The sequence below is a fragment of the Acipenser ruthenus genome, chromosome 18, assembly GCF_902713425.1.
Source record: "Acipenser ruthenus chromosome 18, fAciRut3.2 maternal haplotype, whole genome shotgun sequence".
Taxonomy (NCBI): Eukaryota; Metazoa; Chordata; class Actinopteri; order Acipenseriformes; family Acipenseridae; genus Acipenser; species Acipenser ruthenus.
In genome coordinates, this window is record NC_081206.1 from 2,435,572 (window position 1) to 2,456,924 (window position 21,353).

At 40.2% G+C, this 21,353-nt stretch overlaps 1 protein-coding gene across 6 annotated transcripts; it reads right to left on the reverse strand.

The window, feature by feature from the left end:
• Nucleotides 1-393: 393 nt before the first annotated feature.
• Nucleotides 394-20,830, reverse strand: LOC117409533 (transcription factor AP-2 gamma-like). 6 transcript variants are annotated; one of them, XM_058990781.1, is made up of 8 exons: nucleotides 20,700-20,830; nucleotides 8,998-9,462; nucleotides 8,253-8,304; nucleotides 6,070-6,141; nucleotides 5,156-5,378; nucleotides 3,946-4,064; nucleotides 3,126-3,267; nucleotides 394-2,128 (listed from the first exon to the last, which is right to left on the reverse strand). In XM_058990781.1, the coding sequence occupies exons 1-8, from the start codon at nucleotides 20,727-20,729 to the stop codon at nucleotides 1,837-1,839; spliced, it is 1,395 nt and encodes a 464-aa protein (XP_058846764.1). In that variant the 5' UTR covers nucleotides 20,730-20,830; the 3' UTR covers nucleotides 394-1,836. The 6 variants fall into 6 exon arrangements, with proteins under 6 accessions (XP_058846764.1, XP_058846763.1, XP_058846767.1 ...); XM_058990780.1 differs by having other exon boundaries at nucleotides 6,058-6,141; XM_058990784.1 differs by lacking the exon at nucleotides 20,700-20,830 and adding an exon at nucleotides 12,382-12,730.
• Between the last annotated feature and the right edge of the window lie 523 nt (nucleotides 20,831-21,353).

Below are 21,353 nucleotides of genomic sequence, written 5' to 3' on the forward strand. Positions count from 1 at the left end.
CCCAGCTCTGCACACCTCTCCGAGCAAGACCCCTATCATGACGGTTCTGTGCCTGAACAGTAATCTGTAGCCACTGCCATTCATCTCTGTCTGCACATTAAGAAATACTGAAAGAACCATAATAAAAGCAATGATAAACATTCAGATTAGAAGTGTTTCTGGCTCTGTTTAGTTTTGTTTGCTGCAGTAATTAACGCTCCATCAGTCAGAAGGCTGGGATATCTCTATTCAACATGTTTAAAAAACATTGCAGCCATGAAAAAAAAAAAAATCAAAAAAAAAATCTATCAAATTATCTTATGCACTCAACAAAAAATTATGTCAGGAACGGGACATGATAATGTATCCCCCAATGAGCCACGTTCTCTTAAAAACAAAAGTATATAAAACCAATTTTAACCAGAAAATTAAATTGCTTTATTGAATGGCTAAGTCACACAGATAGTGGTGTTCGTTTGGTATTTTTTACAGATTGCTTTTCCACAAAGCACCTTGCTCTTTTACTGAAAACAATCTGCAGGTATTACTTTCTCAGTTTCACAAAAGGAAGAGGCACCGTACCACATCACAAAGACTCAAAAACAACTAAGAGAGTAAAGGGCAAAACTGTACAAAGTCACTTTAAAATTACCCTGTTTTATTTCATTTTAAAAGATACCTTTGCACGAACTTTAAACATCTCAGCATCCCATCACAGCTGATCACATTTCTTCTAAAAAATAAAGAGCTGAAACCCATTTACAAAATTCAAACTTTTTTTTTGTTGTTTTTTTTTTTAAAGTTAAGAGTTATCACCAGTATTTACAAATCCCATTAAATTACAACATAAATAAAAATATTTACACATTCGAGAGGAAAAAAAAAAAAAAGCAGTATCTTTTTTAAAAGTTAATAATAACAACAATAATAATACCAACAATAATGTGCCTTTATGTTCAGAGGTCAGACACCTGAAACAGATTTGGCAGGTTTGATGCACAGTTTGCATGACTCTGCAACAGTCTTTGTCTTGTGCACTCATTTCTGCTTTTTTCAGCTTGCACGACTCCCCTGTCTTTTCTTGCACAGGGCCACTTGTGCCAAAGTAATTTGTTTGTTTCATGTGTCCGGTTTTCTTGCTTACCCCACTTGTTTTGCATGTTACTGCGCACTGTCCGTTCGGAAAAGGGAAAGAGAAAGAACGCGGCTTTCAGGCAAAAAACAGATCAGTCACGCGAAAGGAGTGGCCAGTCAACATGAACAGATTGGTCAGTTAGAGAGTGAAGACAAAGCTGGTGGAAACATGCAGCAATATAGATTTCCCATGATTGTTTGCCAACTGTGATAAAAAGCACCAGCGGCTGCCTTCGTACAATGTCCACTGCAGTAAAAATGGCATGGACTGTCCAGACTGCGTGCTAGTTGTGTGTATTCAGCCCAGTGTCCAGCGGCAGCTGCGTCCTCTAGCAAAGTGTTCTCACACAAAGCAGGACAGCCACAGGCTGCTGCTGAATCCTCCTGTTCCTTCAAGCAGCGTGCCGATCCTCTCCGATCAAAAAAAAAAAATGGTATCGCTGCACCTCTGTAGGACCTCTTACTCATTCCCAGCAGGTAAGACCACCTCTTTCAAAAAACACAAATAAAAAACAGTAATGGCAAAAGCACTGTCGGGGGAGGTCGGAAAGGGAAGCTGGGTGTAAAAGTTATCAAAAAAAAAAAAAAAAAAAAAGTGGGCTTAGGAGAAAAGTTGCAGGTTAAGAGGCATACATGTAAAAAATATTAAAATATATTTTTAAAAAATTGGGACGTGGGAAATATGAAGGCGTAACCCCCTCCCTCCCCCCGTCCTCGGGATGCTCACTTCCGGTGCTTGTCCATCTTCTCTACAGATTTGCTGCCGTCCGAGGAGCCCTGCTGCTCGCTCCCGGAGCTCAGGTACATTTTGTCCACCTGCTTGAGCGCCTCGTTCAGGTAGTTCTGCAGGGAGGTCATGGCAGCGCAGATTGCGGGGCCTCCAAACCCGTGTGTGATGAGGCTGAAGTGAGTCAGGCAGCCCTGGATCCCAGGCTCCAGGATGGGCGCGGGCCGGGAGTTCCCCAGCGGAGATCGGTCTTGGGTCAGCACCTCTGTGAACTCTTTGCAGATTTGCCTGGAAGAAGCAGCGAAGAGAAAACAGAAGATGTAAACACATGGAGAACGATAGGATGCAATTACTAACAATCAGAACATATCAAGAACTGATCAACAGCCAATCAGTTTGCCAGAAATGTTTTTCAACAAGGTATTATTATACAGCACAGCCGTTCAACTACATATCCAGCAGTAGTGTGGAGTAGTGGTTAGGGCTCTGGACTCTTGACCGGAGAGTTGTGGGTTCAATCCCCAGTGGGGGACACTGCTGTTGTACCCTTGAGCAAGGTACTTTACCTAGATTGCTCCACTAAAAACCCAACTGTATAAATGGGTAATTGTATGTAAAATAATGTGATATCTGTATAATGTGATATCTTGTAACAATTGTAAGTCGCCCTGGATAAGGGTGTCTGCTAAGAAATAAATAATAATAATAATAATAATAATAATTCCTTGCCAGCGAGACAGGCATATTTATTTGCTAAGAGCTTCTACAAAGAACTGCAAAGCATCCTTTCTGACATGCTACTTTCCAGATGTCTAGAGTTCCCTGGACCAGCAAGACATTGACTGACATGTACAGAAGCATAGTCTCAGTGCCCTTCTTCAAGAACAGGTGAATAGATTCAGAGCTGCTGCTCTGCCAGACCCTCGCTATCCCAGAAGCCATAAAGTTTTGTGCTCTACGCTGTCAGTCAAGTACAAATTACCCAAGTTTTATAATGCTCTCATCTGGTTTGTAAACACATGTTACTTCATTAATGCGGCTGAACTTTATTTCATTGAAATGCAATTAAGTGACAGGATATGATTTTGAAGTGGAACCCACATCCTAAACCAGGCTGCCATGTGGGGCCCTGCTCCAGGGATGTGGGCACTGAGGGGCAGGGGTAGGGGCAGGCTTGACAGTAAATCGCCACAGCCAGGGGTTCAGACAGGCCAGCGCTAAGGCGAGACAGCTTTGAATTGAGAACACAACTGTACACAGCGTGCTGCATGGGCTAGGAACTCACTTTGCGGCGAGCAGCATGTTCTTGCGGCTGTTGGCCTCATTGCGTTCCACATGCGGCCGGCCCAGGTACTCGGCCATGGCCTTGGCAGGGAACTCCGTCTCGCAGACGTAACCGAAGTCACGGGCCAGGTGCACAGCCTCACCTGTTAGTGAAAAGCATCCTTGGTTAGAGAGGACAGCTTGAGAACACCAGGAATACATAGGGTCAGTGCACCCACTCAAGATAACAGTGGACAGACATTCAGAACACAGTTCTTCAGAGCTAAACGCACTAAAAATGTTTGACATTTTAATTGAGCAGTTCAGATTAACTTCTCTGTTTTCGGGCTATTATGGGTAATGAACATTTTCCCCATCTGTATGGCTCCCAGTGGTGTGTAGTCTCATTAGTGGGTCCAGCTCTGAGGCATGCCCAGTTTTAATGGGTTTCTTCCCCTACAGCAGCAACAGAACCTACTTCGACAGACACGCACTTAGTTTGCAGGCGCGTTTGTTCAAAAGACAGCCTTAAAGGTCAGTTAGTCCTTGTGGCGATGGATCAAATGCATTGACAATTAATTCTTAACTGCAAGCTGCAAAACATTTCTTTAATAGGGTGTATCACCTGAATCCTAAACGGAGACCAAAAAAATAAATAGATGATGGCACTGCTAGTTGCTTGGCAACCTCAAAATGTCATATACAAAGTCCTGTTCAATAATGTCAATTCTTCCAGGCAAAAGAGAGAAACTGGGATTTGAAACAGAGAGAGGCTGTTTCTGCAGCATCAGCCCTTCCACTGCACAGAGAGTGCAGCGACTCAAACACAAAGAGACGCCTACCTTCTACCAGTGCTGTCAGCAACGTGACGTTTGCTGCCTTTCGTCTGCCGGCAGGGAGGTTCAGACCGATTTTATCCAGCTTTTCCCGCAAGGAGCGGCCCCCGTTTTTGGATTTCGCTCTGGAGGAATAAAAGAAAAAGCAATACCCAAAATAAGCCTGACGCTTTAAGGATTGTTTGCAGATGTTGCACAGGAAACATACTGCTTTGATAAGAGTCTTACAGTCAACACACAAGACCAAAGTTTGAGATAGGACTGGACGATACAGGAATCATTTAGCCCTATTACGTAATAGGGTTGTAAATGTAACAGGATTGCCCCGCTAGGCTACTCAACAATGGTCTTTCAATCTTTACATTTCCATCATTTATTTTATTTGTAATTAGAGCACCTCTTCAACATAACATCATACCCTAAACTTAACCCTGAACCAATCCAACCTCTAAATAAACAAGTCAGGGTTCAGCTTAAGAAAACAAAACAACAACAACAACTGAGGGAAATATCTAGGAATTCCCTACTCGCTGTAGCAGTTTCTCTTTGACTGCAGCAACGCTTCACACAGAGCTTGGTGAGAGCTGACAGCCGTGGAGAGGCAAGTAGGGCAGCCCCCCCCCCCCCCCCCTCTCTCCTCTCCTCTCCTCTCCACGACACGACCTACTTTACAGCGTGTCTAATGCTCAGTGTCTGTCTCTAGCACCGCGGCACACATGGGAAGGAAAAAACATGCTCTCCAGACGACCAGAGCCATTTAGCTCTCCCCAGGAGTCTACACCCACTAGTGACTGGAACTGGAGACAAACACACAGGATCTAGAATCAATTCGATTAAGGAAAAGAAAGTCTACTAGTTATGTTAATTTCAATAAGTTTAGGGAATTTCTTTAATAAAATAATTATATGTGAAGGACCACAGGAGTATTTGGGAGGCCCCTTATAAGTAAGTTTGTCTGCATTTATTTCAGGCTTAAGCTGAGAGAACATGAAGCCACTTTGTGGCTTGTAACTTGGTTTCAGGAGACTGGTTTTCAGGACACTGCATGGCACACCAGGGGAGACTTGGGGTTTGATACAGCAAAGTTGCCTCAAACAAGGTCTCCCGGAACCAGATTTCAGGCCGCTGTTTGCGTTCCTTCAGCTTCAGACTCACACATTCTTGCTGAACAGGGCCCAAAGAGGGAAAGGCAGGGACGTGGGCTTGTGGGACTGACCTGCGCAGAACCCCTCCCAGCAGGGAGGCGTTGAGACACTCTGGGGGGGACAGGCGGCGCTGCACCTCGGACACCGTCACCTTGTACTTGGAGGTGGAGCTGAGCAGGGAAAGACGGCCAGGTACAGAGCAGAACACCTCAGTGGGGTTCGATACCATCCCCAGCAAGCCCTCCTTCTGATAGGGGTTCACCAGGGCATTCCCCTTCGAATGATTCACCGGGCCTGTGGAGCAAGCAGCGCAAAGTTACAATCAAATATGCATCTCTTTCCTTCCTCCAGAGCGAAATTCTTTTGACAAAAAAAAAAGGAATAAAAAATATGTATAAAATGCATCACTGTTAGTGGAAGCAGATCTACAGTGCGTTCTGGCATGCAGCATGGAGTGCATTGACAAAGTCATTGGGTCACTTAATAGGGAAATGACCAGAGACCAGAAAATCCTTTCAGACAAACTTTTGATTTCTATATTCTTGTTTGGAATTTATAACCCTACTATAGAAATGGCAAAACCAGCTGCAGAACCTGCTGCTTGAAACCTATCAACTGCCTTGCTTCTTCACGGATCATGGATATGTGTAGCACACCTCCATCCTAGCAGTCTTGAAAAAGAAGCAAGACGCTCTCGTCACGGGCCTTTGTTTAATCACACCAGCCCAGGAAAAGAACACTCTCATTGGAAATCTCAATTCATTTCTCCCCATCTCCCTTCTCTTCCTTTTACACGAGCCTGCACTACTGAAATGGATTACTTCTTTCAACAAAAGCTCAACTCAAGAGAGTAAATAAAACATAAGCATTGAAAGAACCCCTCAGACACTTTCTGAACAGAACGGAAATCCTTTTAAAAAGACATCGGCCTCCCGCACAGCCAGCGAGCCACACATTTTAAAATACAGTATACCTTCATCCTCACCAGCAAGAAAGCCACTCCCAAAATAACTCCTCCGAATACGATCCTGACTCGTGCCACTTCTTATTCCTAATACTGAGACAAGAACAGCGCAAACTTTTAGCACAGAACAACCCGGGCACACCAAGAGATTATAAAACAAGCATTCAAAAGACCATCATAAAGACTTTCAATGGCTGTGTGTTTCGTAGTGCTAAATGTTACAGTATCTAGCCCAGCCTTATCTAATCTGCAGTCCTGCAAACTGTAGAAGCAAAGTCTGAGACTCTTTACAACCATACAGCCTCAATGTTCTTTTCAGCACAGCCTTGGAATCCTCGTTATGCCAAGTATGCCTCATTATCACCACCCTGTTTCACCTTCATTACCATCTTTGGTGGAGCTCGAGTTACGCATTTAAAAGAGTCAGACCTCTTGCAAAATGAAAACACCTTTGTAATGCAAGGATGAGCTTTATGCACTGCTTGAACTAGCAACAATGGTTTGTTTTTTTGTTTGCAAAGGACCTTGCATAGGAAGATCAGGCTCTCCTGGTTTTAAGCCATCCAGGTTCATGATCCAAGGGGCAGGTACTCAAGCACCTTGTGTAATTGTCCTGTTGATGGGACATTGGGCCTAATGGGGGTTAGGTAAATACAGAAGGCACAACTGTGAATGGTCTCTCACTAGGGAAATGGGTTAGGTTAAGGAGGCAGCTTATTTTTTTTCTTCTCCAATTGTTTGGAAATAGTTCCAAGTATATACAGAAAAATGCATTACCGAAGCAGCGGGACAGATCTTTCCAAAGAGAGCAATGTTAAAGAGCTAGGACTATTGTACAGAACGCACCTAACAGTAACTCCAAACAGCCTGCTCTGCAGATACAGGGAAAGGGAAATCAGCTGGCATGCTATTAAAACGGCTCAGCCCGTCTGCACTTCACTATTCCTGGCACCAATGAGCTTTACCGAAGGGGTCTGACGGGATAGTTTCAGCATGAACAAGAAGTTTCACATTAAAAGTCCCTTCAGAGAACGCTGCAGCCAGCAATGTGTTATCACCACAACAAACAAACAGAAAAGGGCAGTCTATTAGGTACTGCGAATTAATCAAAGCTAACAGATTCAATGCAAGGTTCAGGTCCAAGCTCGGTCACAGGCTCACATAATATATTAAAAGCATCAAGAAGTCATTACATTTAACCAAGAAACAGATGTATTTGCATACAAGGGATCAGTGGAAACAGAACGGCCACATACCTAATGTTCTGTTTGCACTGTAATATTGGAGCAGTTTCCAAAACACTCGCCCTTGATTATGAGCAGGGCTGGGGGGGTCAATTCAAATTCCATTTCCAATTCCTTTTTAAAATCAATTTCCAATTCCAATTCCCCATTCCCTTGTAATCAATTCCAACACAGCAGTGGTTAAAATTATAATGAGTAGTATTCTGGAAAAATGAGCTTCTCACAGTGGCAAGAAATGACTTCAGTTGAAGTCCCCATTAGTCAATTAAATTGGCTTCAAACGAAAGCCGTTGAACAAACAATCACAACAATTATGATGTCTCTAAAATATAATTTCCGTCTAAGGAATTGGGATTTGATTTGGAATTGAAACAAAGGAATTGACCCCAACCCTGATTATTCACATATGATCATTTAAATGAGGTCACAAAACAAGCTTTCCAACCAACAGGGCTGTGTTACTCAAGGACCAGCACAGCTGTGAATGTTTTGTGCAAGTAGTGTGTGCGAGTATGTGTGTACTGTACTGTACAGAAATTTGCTAACAGAATTCATAACCTTATACTGTGCCGGGATCTCGTGTTAAATAAAAGTGGATAATCTCTGCGGCCATGTATTAATATACACATTAAAAAAAAAACAACAACAATAATAATATTCTATTGTGCTTTATCAGATCAAATATGAGAACACTGAAACCAAAAACCAACGATTAGCCAAAAATACATCAACTGCGCAGGACGCGCATTCCATTCATAATCAACACAGAACCCGAAACGTGCAAACTCCAGCTCTGGAGCGTAAACTCTCACTCCAGAATTGAAGCGACTTTTCATAATATTGCGTTTTATTACAGAGCAAACTATAAACACAGGATATCAACTCGAGGCATCCTGTCTGCAACTAGTTATTGTATTTTAAACATCCCCCCCCCCCCCCACACACACACACAAAACCTACCTTTTTTAATTACTGTCTGGTCTGCCATCACGATGCTGCTATCATCCACATGCTGAAAAAACATGGGAAAGAAAACAATTAAAAACAAGGGACAACAGGATTTGAATGTTCTAGATTTGTAGTTGTAAAAAATTAAAAACGACATTTTAAAAAAATACACCAAGATATATTTTAAATTTGTCTTTTTTAATGTTTTAAACTTACAAAAATGTGGTAAATGACGGCGTTAGGCTTGGTACAGAGTGTTCGTCTAAGAAAATAAAATGTAGTGACGTTTACGACAAGCATCTTTGTATTCAATAATCTACACACTTCACCTCCTGACAAAGAGCAAATTAGGTTTTCTCGCTTGATTAGCAAATCCTGTGTTCATATTGAGTATAGACTTCTGATTAAGAAAGGCTTGGATCTGAATAAAACCGATCTGCAGAAAATACTGAGGAAACACGGGCTGTGTAGACTACTGCTCAATCTCTCCATATCTATATTATTGTTTCTGTGTGTAATATATACACACACACACACACACACACACACACACACACACACACACACATATAATATATATATATATATACACATACACACAACCCATTTAATGCTTTGTACACTGCCATTATACCTCCTTTCGAGAGAGAGAGAGAGAGAGAGAGAGAGAGACAGAGGTTACAGTATAAGCAATCCATTAATTGAAAAGGTTAAGTACACTTCCAGCAAGTCGTAATAAGTAGTGCCAAGCACACACCTGCACGTCGTCCATGCTTTGCCCAATGTCATGCAGTCCCATGCTCTCTCCGATGACCCCCGAATCGATCTGGTGACCGTGGGGCAGTAGAAGTTCCGGCCGGCGGAATGCTTCTCTTCTGCCGCTGATGGAGCCCGACTCCAGTCCGAGTATCTGGCTGGCCAGACCGGAGCGTCCAATCCCCGAGTGGTCTTGGTTCTGTCTGCTGGGCCATCCTTGCTGCTGATTAGGCACTGGTGGACCCGATTGGTGGAGAGAATTGATGGAAAACGGGTCTCCCAAGTGGGAAAAGGGATCGCTGGATTGGGCGTATGAAAGCGGCTGGTATGGTGGAGGAAAGTAAGGGGGCTGGAAATCCGAGCTGCCCGGGTGAGAGAGCGGGGGAGCCGGGCTGTAGAGGTGCTGGCTCACCGCTGACAAGTGTGGAAGCCGGGTGTTCCCATTGCTGCTGCCGTCGTGCCGTTCCTGTGGGTAAAATACATGATTATAGCTGGGGGCACCGCATGCATATATTTCCAAACAGTACAATCTATTTAAATTATTGATTCATTTTAACATGTAAAAAAAAAAGTTTTTTTTTTTTTTTAAACATATAGGACCCAGCCTTTTAGTTAACTAAAAAAATAAACCTAAAAAACAAACCCAGCTGTATTCCCAATAGAAACATTAAAATAATAATCAAACCCTTCCTTCTGGTTTCTCAGAGCTCGTCTGTCAGTACTCTACTGTACCGAACACAGGTAGCCTGCAGGGTCTGGAACCGCCAGTTACTCGAAGTTTAAATGGATGTTACCCAACTGTATCCTCTCAGAAACAGTTTAAATACAAATACATTCATTATGGTTATTACAATTGGACGTACTGTAGGCTACTCGCATTATTTAAAAAGTTGATTGTGTATATTTAACAGCAAGTGTGCATACGAAGTAAATACCGTTATTACTTAAATACAAATGAAAAAGGTAATCTCAAGAAAGATAACGTCGCCTATTTTAAACTTTTACGTTTTCATATTAGTCTCGGATTGCTTTCGTTCTGAATGTAAACAGATTAGAAAAACATTAAAACAATGTGTTTAAAAAAGAATTTAATCTTATAGCCCCCCCCCCCCCCCAAAAAAAAAAAAAACTCGAGTTGTCAAAAACAACTTTTCAATGTAACGTGCATAAGAATCAGATTAGGGAATGTTTCGCATCTAAAATCGAGACGGATGTCGACAGTATTTTTGAAGTCTCGTGGCTACTAAATGCGTCCGCATTCTAAACTGTTAATTGATTATTTTTTTCTTCACAAGATTTGCGGCGATTTAATTATGCAAACTTAATAACAGACAACTCTGCAGCATGCGTAAATTTGATCATGGTTTCCCCACTTCAAAAATAACCCTTATCTGAAATAAAAAAACAAATTTTAGCAGCAATACAGTATATGCAAATGCATGTATTTGGGAAAACACAGAATACATTTGAGTGTGTGTGTGTGTGTGTGTGTGTGTACTGGGCGGCAACACGATTGGCAGTCCTAATTGTAAAAAATATAAATAGGCCCTTTATGTAGAAAAATGCAATAAATATCGATTAAAAAAAACAAACTTTGTATGCAAGTTAAACTTTTTTTCCTCGAGTCATAGAATTGTTCAAGCAATCCCCCCTGCTCTCTTTCTGCTATATTTGCATCAACACATGATCTTCCTCTTCCCTCTAATAGATGTAGTGTTCTTGGTTCTTTGAAGCGCATCATAAACGGACCCACAGCTTCGCCAGTGAAAGGGAGACTTTCTGGTTGTATAAAATGTTTAAACACAGACATAGAAATGATCACGCAAAGCGACTGCTGCCAAGCCTGGCTTCTGAGACATGCAGGAGAATCAACGCAACAAGGACGAGCTAATAAAAGACCGAAAACAGGGATCCCAAGAGCGTGACGCGCAGAGGTCCAACCGGCCAGCATTTCTAAATGGCTCTATTGATGGCAAATTGCTGGATCTAATCTGGAGGAGACAAGGCGACAGTGCTGAGCAGACCATGACAAATTTGGGTTATGAAGGAAAGAGGATGAGGGAAAACTGTACAATATAGAAATCCTAATGAACACACACACACATATAATTATATATATATATATATATATATATATATATATATATATATATATATATATATATATACACGCAGACAAACGCACCCCATTTTCGTACTCAAGAATACATAGACTAGATTACCGTAATACTAAACAAGGCCTTTTCTAACGTGTTCTGTTGGGGTCAATCGAAATTCCATATTATTAGCGTCTCCTTCCCCCAGTTTACGGGGTTGTCAATCTGTGCTCTTTATTTGAAGGAGAGCGCTAAACCCGTTTAACTGGCTAGCTGAGTTTCTTCATCATTCCGGTTCTGTCACGGGGTTTACAGACACAGGGGAAGGGTTTGCAGCAAACCCAAACACATCCTATTGTTCCTGCGTGTAGTTCTGCATCCTGTGCGGAGATTTTAATAGAGGGTTGCTTTAAAAAGAAGGAACGACACATCGAATTAGGTAGCTGGAGACGGCTAAAATGACATCAACACACGAGAAACACAAACATCACGTCCATGCAGAGGGAAAAAAACAACCCGTGCGATACGTAAATAACGACCCGAGTTCTGTAAAGACAATCCGACTCGCTACACTTCCAGCAGTCAATGAGAAAAGGCTCATACAAATTGTTATTTTCTTGTTAAATACGATTCTGAACGCGGTTTGTCCTGTGTGAAAGCTCACTCAGTCACCCACCTTGACACCTGACAACTATTAAATCCCAAATTAAAGAGCAGCTAATGGCCCTACTATAGACAAAGCAACGCGAGCAATTAGACTGGGGTTAAACCAAGACACAGCCTATTAAAATACTGCTGTGGCTGCTCTCGTGTTTTCCTTTTCACTTTGGGTTCACCTCGAATCTCATAAAAACTCTCACCTCGTTCACATGTATTTAGTGGCATATTGTCAAACGCGTTAGGTAGATTGTGAAGGCTCCTTTCCTTTAATGGACCATTACCTTGATTGCTTTGATAAATACATAGCTGCTCAAAACTAGGATAGTCTACATAAAAAAGCTCGATTCCTCCGATTGTCGGTGCCCAAGTTATGTTTCGTTAAATCATTGTTCTTTCTTATTTCAAACGGAAACACCCTACCCTGTGCTGTATACATATCAACAAATTACATTTTTCAGCGTCAGCGTGTATACTCAAACAGGACATTCAGTTTGCCTGTCAGTTAGGCATCGGTTAACCCCCAGTTTACAATATGTTATTACAGACGGGTTAAATTTGCATTCTTGTGCAGTTAAATACATGTATATATATATATATATAGAGAGAGAGAGAGAGAGAGTAGTGCTCACCTCGCAGTCATCTTCGTATTTGACGTTATCAGCTAGTTTCCACAACATGATTGCTCGCTGATTCGACCCAAATTCAAAGCAGCCGGGTTGATATATCCCAAAAGTGCTCTTGAAATAACTTGAACACGCTCTGTCACTGTAACTTCTTCGCTCTGAAGCACGGAGTATTGCAGTCAATGCATTCGATTCAAATCAAAGTATACGTGCACAACCTGCAAGTCGGGACTCTAGCGTCTTCAATGGAGAAGTTAGGCTATGCTATACTATTCTATAACTACCGCCGATGGAAGCCCACACTATCTGAATCTAAACTCCTTCTGACGGCCACGGTTCTATTTAGTTACCCTTCTGGGTCATTGTAATCTAACTGGGCGGGATTAAATTAGCATAATCCCTCCTGGGAGGCGTGACGGGGGAATGTCACCTGTGCATTGTCTCATGGGCGGGACTACTGCCCGGGAGGAGGTGGCTCCTGGCTTGCAACTGGCCAATAAAGTTGTCACTGTTTCCATTTGATTGATTATTGGTCGCCTATGAGTTTTGTCGCTTGCTGGCCGTCTTTGTTATTTTGTTTCTGAATCTTGCAAAACACATTGAAATCTTTTGGGTGTTTTCTTGAAGACGAAGATATGTTTCCCAATCCAACTATATAAAACATATTTGGTAAATATAATCTAGAATTGGCTAGTTTCTGCAGCAGACAACTGAACAAATTCAAATCTATAAAGAAAGAAAGGTTTTCCATTATCATTCCTATACAGTGTGCTTATCTTGCTAAACAACTCGACTATATCAATTTTACTGTCCTGGGACCCCCTATATTTAATTTAATTTGATTTATTTCATTTCATTTATATAGCACTTTATGTCATAGACCCCAATAATAATAATAATAATAATAATAATAATAATAATAATAATAATAATAATAATAATAATAATAATATCTGCCAAGTGTTTAACCTGTAGTATTTTGTATTTAATCATATCCTGATGTAACTATCACTATTTAATCATATCCTGATGTAACTATCACTATTATCTGCTGTATTATTGAATTGTGGTTTGTCACACTTGAACAAAAGTTATTGTATTTCTTGCTCTTATTGTATTACTTGTATTGTAACACTTGAAATGTATTTGCTTACGATTGTAAGTCGCCCTGGATAAGGGCGTCTGCTAAGAAATAAATAAATAAATAATAATAATAATAATAATAATAATAATAATAATAATAATAATAATAATAATAATAATAATAATAATAATAATAATAATAATAATAATGGCTATCAATAATAAAAAGACTATAATAAAAGGCTTGTGTATAGAAATAAAATAATAAATAAGCCTCATAAGAAAAGGCCCTTCCTCCCATACTGTTTGTATTGACCCTCGGAATAACCACGAGTCCTGCATCCTGAGATCTAAGACTCCGTTTAGGAATGTATGGGATCAACAGCTCTTGTAAATAACTGGGTGCTAATCCATTAAGGGCTTTATAAGTTAAAAAATAAAATCTTAAAATCAATTCAAAACTGCACAGGAAGCCATTGTAAGGAGACCAAGACAGGGGTAATATGTTCACCTTTTCTGGTTTTAGTTAGAATTCTTGCAGCAGCATTCTGAATAAACTGCAAGCGAGATACCAAATACTTCGGGGAAAAAAGTGCATTACAATAGTCGATTCTCGATGAAACAAAGGCATGCGTTAGCCTCTTAGCATCAGATACAGAAATAATAGAACTAAGTTTAGCTGTATTTCTCAAATGATAAAAAGATGCTTTAGTAATTTTCATAATATGGGACTCAAATGATAGAACAGGACCAAAAATAACCTCCAACGAAATGGATAAGTACATATGGGGTTTGTTGTTGATGTTATCGGAATCTTTTGATCCTCAGATTGACAAGCATCGGGCAGCCAGGAGGGTTAATACACCGATGTTTGTTAAAAAGATAAACTAAAATTATCTGAGAAAAACAAAACAAAATAAAATGTCAACACATACATTATATACACACATACATTACCTCGCAACACATATGCATTGCTGCAAACTCCTACATGCGCATCTAATTGTACGTATGTATTTATTTATTTTGGTAAGTGCTCATTTTATATTTTTTGCATTACAGGGTACTACAACAGTAATGGAATCAATTGAATAGGCATTGTATACAAGACGTAATAAGTATTGCCTAGGCTACTGTAGAATGTTAAAACTCTGCATTTCCAGTACGTCACGCACTGCAGCCGAACATAGGAGCTGGTACAGTATCTGTTAGATACCGTTCCCGCTTGGATATTTCACAAATTAACACATGCACAATCGGTCCAGCCACCGTGCCTTTTCACATGCATATTATTAAGACAGGAGACCAATTCAAAGTGTGAATAATGATACTGCGGTATCAGTAAAGCGCGCTAAGGACCTTTCCTTACAGAGCTCTATACCAGAATGCGTAGCGCAGGCCTTATGGTTTTTTTGTTTTGTTTTGTTTTTTATCAAAGTAGTAAAATTTCGTGTAGAACCATTTTTTCCCCCCATATCTTCGTGACAACTGACAGTGTATGGACGATCCCGCTCCAGTTTCAATAAACAGCTGGAGGAATATATTACAATATGCATAGGTGCGCCTAAATAATAATAATAATAATAATAATAATAATAATAATAATAATAATAATAATAATAATAACCATGCTCCACAGTGTCACGGGGCCCATGTTAATTACCTGTTATTGTGAATATCGCTTCATCGGAATTAAACATCAATCATATGGGATTGATTTTAAACACATTTCTGGTGTTCGTTTGAATTTACACCGTGCTTTAGGTGATCTAAAAACACCAAAATAAACATTACGGTGCAAAATACATAAATATTAAACTGTGTTCAGAATCTGTCAGACAGGGTCTGTGTTGAATTCCTGTGTAATAGTTTATTTTTCAGTAACATAAACTTAGAGTCATACCATAACATGTTATGGTGGTAGAGTTAAAATAGTCATTAGGCCTGTATAGGAATGCGTAAGAAATCATGAAGCCTGCGGGTGGACTTGTGTACTCGGCTGTCTTTTACAGGGTTTAAACCTGGCGAGCTGGCTGGGCAGCCGCGGCTCTTTGTTCCATTGTGTTTGTATGAAGCGAGCGTTTAACGCGCACCGCAGCACAGATCTGTAAAGTTTACCCCAGGATTGCTTTTCTATTTCATAACATAAACTATTTAAGCATTGCTCACGTGGCGTGAATCTATTGAGTCACTCACTGTCAATAATGTGTTGTTATGTTTAAATTAGGCTATGATCATGCTATATATCACCCTTCACTATCACCCTTCATTTAAATGTGCTTTATTTTGCTCTTATCTGCCCCCTATTTTAATGCATTTAATCCTGTACTTCAGAATATTGTAATCTGCCAAGTGTTTAACCTGTAGTATTTTGTATTTAATCACATCCTGATGTAACTATCACTATTTAATCATATCCTGATGTAACTATCACTATTATCTGCTGTATTATTGTATTACTTGTATTGTAACACTTGAATGTATTTGTATTTGCTCACGATTGTAAGTCTCCCTGGATAAGGGCGTCTGCTAAGAAATAAATAATAATAATAATAATAATAATAATAATAATAATAATAATAATAATATATATATATATATATATATATATATATATATATATATATATATATATATATATATATATATATATATATATAAGACGTATCTTTGAAATGCCGGGGCAGTGTAAACAAATAGACATCTTTTAAAAGGAGCTCTCGCGAAAAGCACTGCAATTCAAATTCTTCGAAATTTTTGTCATTAAATTGATGGGGCGCTGGAAGCAGTTTGAGGTTATTTAAATAGGTTTGACAGAAAGCCTGTACATTTAATTATATCTATGAGCTTTCGCCTTTCGTTAAGATAACATGTAAAATTCAGATCATTAATAATAAAAAATAATACTACTAATAATACTCATGAAATCTTTATTTAACAGGCTTTTTCATCATCATCATTATTATTATTATTATTATTATTATTATTATTATTATTATTATTATTATTATTATTATTATTATTTGATCTGGTCAGGAGTAAACGAGTCAAACAGACATTTCACACCTCCACTGACCAGCATTGAAAGACTGAATTGGTCAGAAACAGCCCCACTCTGCTAACTAATTAAATAACATAATGATGAAGCACCAGCACCGCCAATGAAAATGTCTTCAGAGTTGATGCTGATGCTCAATAATCTACCTGTGGCGTTTCTGCTTGATAGATCACCCACTGCTACCGCTCCCGAGCCTGCGTTCTTTCAAACCTTAATAACAACCCAGCGGGCAAAGCGGGCGTACGAATGGTCTGCTGGCACTGACTGCACTCAGCCCATCAACACTGGTTATTAGGATAATATTTCACTACATTTCGCTTTATATATATATTATTCCTTACAGCATCTTACAAGTCTTGCACACCCTTGTGATAGATAGATTCAGTTCTGAAGACAATGCTTGTATCAGGTCATGGAATAATGAATATCAGCATTGAGGAGGCACGACTCTTTTTTATGATCATGGCTGGAACTGTAGTATAGATTACCAATGTGAATACAGCTGGGATCTTAGAGCGATCACTGCACGCCTAGGTCTAATTCAGCACAACGTGTTTGAAAAGTCTGGGCCGGCTGAAGAACCAGGAGTCTGAAACAACGCTTCTGTGACTGTCTACCTCTTTTCTTACATGACACGTAGCTGCCTCGCAGCGTGAGTATGCGGATAGTCCGCCTCCTATTGTTCAGAGGTCCCGACACCGCTCACCCCCGGGCTCAGCAGGTAGGGCGGGCCCATCTGTGTCGTTTATTGCTGATAGCCTCCCAACAGGTAGAGTAGGTCCCGGTCAACCGCTTTAATGGACGTCGGGTGTCGTAGCCGCTAGAGGGCGCTAAACAAGCGGTGCTGAAATAATAGTGACAGTTTAATAGTAACGCTGTTAGGTTTAGGGGTAGAGATTAGGTTTAGGAATAGAGATTACGTTAGTGGTAGACATTAGGTTTAGAGGTAGAGGGTAGATTTAGAGGTTAGGAGGCTAGCAGGTACTTACTGGCCCATTCCTATGGGATGATTTTGCTTGATAACGCCCTGTTGAATCGACTGATTCTAATCGGATCGGCTGTTTCTTCAGGTAGCTGGAAGGTTGTTAAATGAGTTAGGGGCGCTTGCCCTGCACGGTTCTACAGCCCCATTGCCCCTACCTGTAACTGCCCGGAGGGAGCTATTAATGCACCCTTCCCCTCCCCTCCCCTCCCCATACCCCAACAATGCGGCTACTGATATTCACCCCCCGTGTAGCCGTGAAGAATCGTCCATTAAAATACATAATGGTCGCTTATGCCTGAAAAGAAAGCGCTACCGTAGAAAGAAAAACGAAAGAAATAACTGTAGCCTGCTCACTGACTACCCCGAAAACCCGCCGAAGCCCGCAAACTAAGGACCAGCGCGCCAAATTAAGCAGCATTTTATTTTTAAAATTGGAAAAAACTGAAAAGAAACCGCTCAGGTGCGCGTATAGGGCTCTTGTTTATTTGAAACTAATATCAGCTTTTAAAATAAAACTGGTCACTTCACAGTGCTGAATATGACCCCAAGTAAATGTCTTATGATTATTTTCTGTCTATATATTAATTTTCAAAAGGAGTAATATATATGCTTTTTCGGGTAAGCTGTCCACATAAAGATCATAAGAATAGTCTAAAACGGAATTCGGTATTCTCTTTAATTAATCTTAATGACATTAGTGTGTTTCTATGCACACGCATCGCCCTCTAAGAAAACATCTATAGCCTAGGGTTCCTGTGTGTTCATTTAAATAAACAAAGACTACGTTTATGGAAAGCCCTATTGGTTAGGAGCTCTCTAGTTGTATGTTCTGTTGAAATGGTTCTAGAACGGTTCTTTAAAGAACTTTAAAGCGGGGGTCCTTCCAGAACTTGCGGTTACAGAACGCACATGCACTGGGTCGCCCCCACACAGTGCCGCCCTGCGGGGATTCGACGCCACCTTTAAAAGAAACGCAAATGACATGTGAGGTAGAAACACAGACCATTGTATGCAGATAAAGACTACAATCAGGCCCCGAAGATCTCCCGCTTCTCTTTCCAGGAGCTGGTACCCGGTCCCCTTGTCTTGGACCCCATCACCTCGGGGATTCACTTCACCGCTTGGCACTCATCTTCATTACCATTTTTGGTGGAGCTCACCTTATTTTTAAGAGAGAGAACCCCTTTGAAATGCAAATGCATAGCTTTATACACTGCTTGTAGTAGAAACACATGTTTATATTCGTCTCAAAGGGACCTCGGGGTAATTAAGACCCATGATTTGAATAAATAATGAGGACTGTACACTTTGAAGCTATTCATATTGGAGAGAGCTTATTGACTCTTCTCAGTAACGGTGGGATCGTGTCTCTCGTTTGATTCTGCATGAATTCCTCTAGTCTTGGAGTTATTACACAACCTCAGAAGAAGACACCGTGGCTGCAGCGTCGGGAAATTCATACGCCTGTGATACAAAAACAACGACACGCCGCTTACACGCTACAAAAACCCGCTCCCCATAGTTACAAGCAGACCAGTCTTTCTCCGTGTGTGATAGCTATTCTCTACGACAGGTGATGCTTTTAATTGCATGCCAGGGAAACATCAAGCTTCATAAAACTGTGAAAGCCACCGCGTGAACCGTCGCTGGAAATAATCCTCATCGTTCCAAGTTCTTAATGTTCAGATCATTTAGAAACCACACGGGGAACACCCTCGTGAATGCAGCTGTTCACCTGTACTCGTGTTAGATATACAGGTAGAATATCGGTTTGTATAAAGGTAGATGGGTTTTTATATTCCGGATTCCTTCATTCACTCTTCTTAAACACACGCTGTGTCAAAGTTGTAGTGGATTTGCGCAGTAAATTCAGAATGTATGGGCTTGTGATAAAGAGTTAGGTTAGTTCATGAAATTTCAACTAATACTTGCTATTGTTGTTCAAACTGTCAAAAAGATCATGACTATTCTCTTGAATTGTGACTTCGCGTTTGTGCACTACAGGCTGAGAAAAACACTGAATGAACTCATCAAAGTAACGACGTGGTTCCTTAAACCAATATTTGAAATCCATGCGATTTACCTGCATGACGTTTCATTGATATTGTAATACAGAGATCACACTGAAAAGTACTTACAGGTCACACGACTTTATTTGGTAAATCAAGGGAGAAGTGTTAATTAGTCCTGGTAAATACTGCTCCTTACATATCTTAATTATTTTAATTAAAAATGATACTGTATAAAATGTGCTACTATCTGGACAGAGTAAGAAGAGTTATTACCGAATTCAATCCAATCATTGTACTAATCTGTTGAAATAAGACAAGGGTATGTGATTATCATTTGTGTTAAATCTGTAACAAGGGTCCGTGTTTATTATTATTATTATTATTATTATTATTATTATTATTATTACATGTTGTTAAATACAATCATCGACATTAAGTTTATATAAAGGAGTCAGCTCATTGTTAAACACATTATTACACTAAAATACTTTCCGTGTGATTGAAAGCAGACAGGTGGTCTTTGCGACTCCAGTTTGTGACCCAATATATTCAGCAAACCAGTTAGAACGGACTGGGATCGAATGCGTCAATAACATTATTATTATTATTATTATTATTATTATTATTATTATTATTATTATTATTATTATTATTATTATTGTAAGTGTTGATAGGAGGTATTTAAGTTCACGGGAACGCTTTCTTACTTTCGCGCTGCACTCTTCATTAAAAAGCCGTTTCAATTCAAGCCTAACGGGGTTGAATTAATCTTTTATTTTGGTGATATCGATTATTAAAACTGGGGCTGGAATGCGCGCAGGAAATCCACGCACATTGTCGTCTTCGTGACATCACAACCGGACCCTTTCCTCGCTCCGTTATTACTCATTATTCTAGTTATCGATTGCTTTAATTAAACACATTCAGGAAAATACACAGTAACAATTACAAAAAAGTGTTAAACGAATTATGAATGATGTTTCGGTCATTAAAAGTGTGTTAAAAGCGAATACCACGGTGCAGCAGCCATGGATATAGACACACACAGGCATGTTTTATAGCGCGTCAGGTTGACTGGCATTTCATTTAATAAGAAACTCAAATCCGTTCTTGTAATCACTCTTGTTATTTCTTTCATTTTTTGTTATAAAACTGAATTGAATAATTAGATCAAAAGCCACATTACCTGCCAGTCTATCCTTTCCAGCAAAGTCATGATACAGGGTTCGGTCGGTAACGTTCCTTTTTTCCAGAAGCTCTTGCAAGTCGCTTGATCCGAATTGTAACCTGCGCTGCGGGACTCACCTGAACTTCTCTCTCTACCTGCGCAGGCGCACTCCAATTTACCTGCGAGGCTAGCAATTAGAAATGCCATCCCTGTTTAGACAACATTCCAATCGCTATCGAGAGCCCAGATCATATTCGTGTGCAGGAGTCATCATATCACACCCAACTACAAAGGAGGAAGACAACAGCAATCGATACCTGCATCCAGGCTGGTGGATCCCATAGGCTTTTCAGCATCAGCGAGCAATATTCACGTTTTGGTTAGATCACTTTTTTCATTTTTAGAGCTGTTGATGCCCTTTCCTCCTTCTTCCCTATGCACTGGGATAGACAATTTACCAGGTGTGCTTTATTTCATTTTCTATGCTTTTCTCCGCGGTATACAACAATAAACTAAAACTAAAAAGAAGATAGGTTGTTCAGCGGGGCCTGATATATCCAGACGCGTCTTTTTAAAGGTTAGCCAGCTGGTCAAGTGTTTGCATAATTTGCTACACATACAGTTAAAACGGGTTTATATTACAGTTAGAACGGTAAATATTTCAATTTCAAA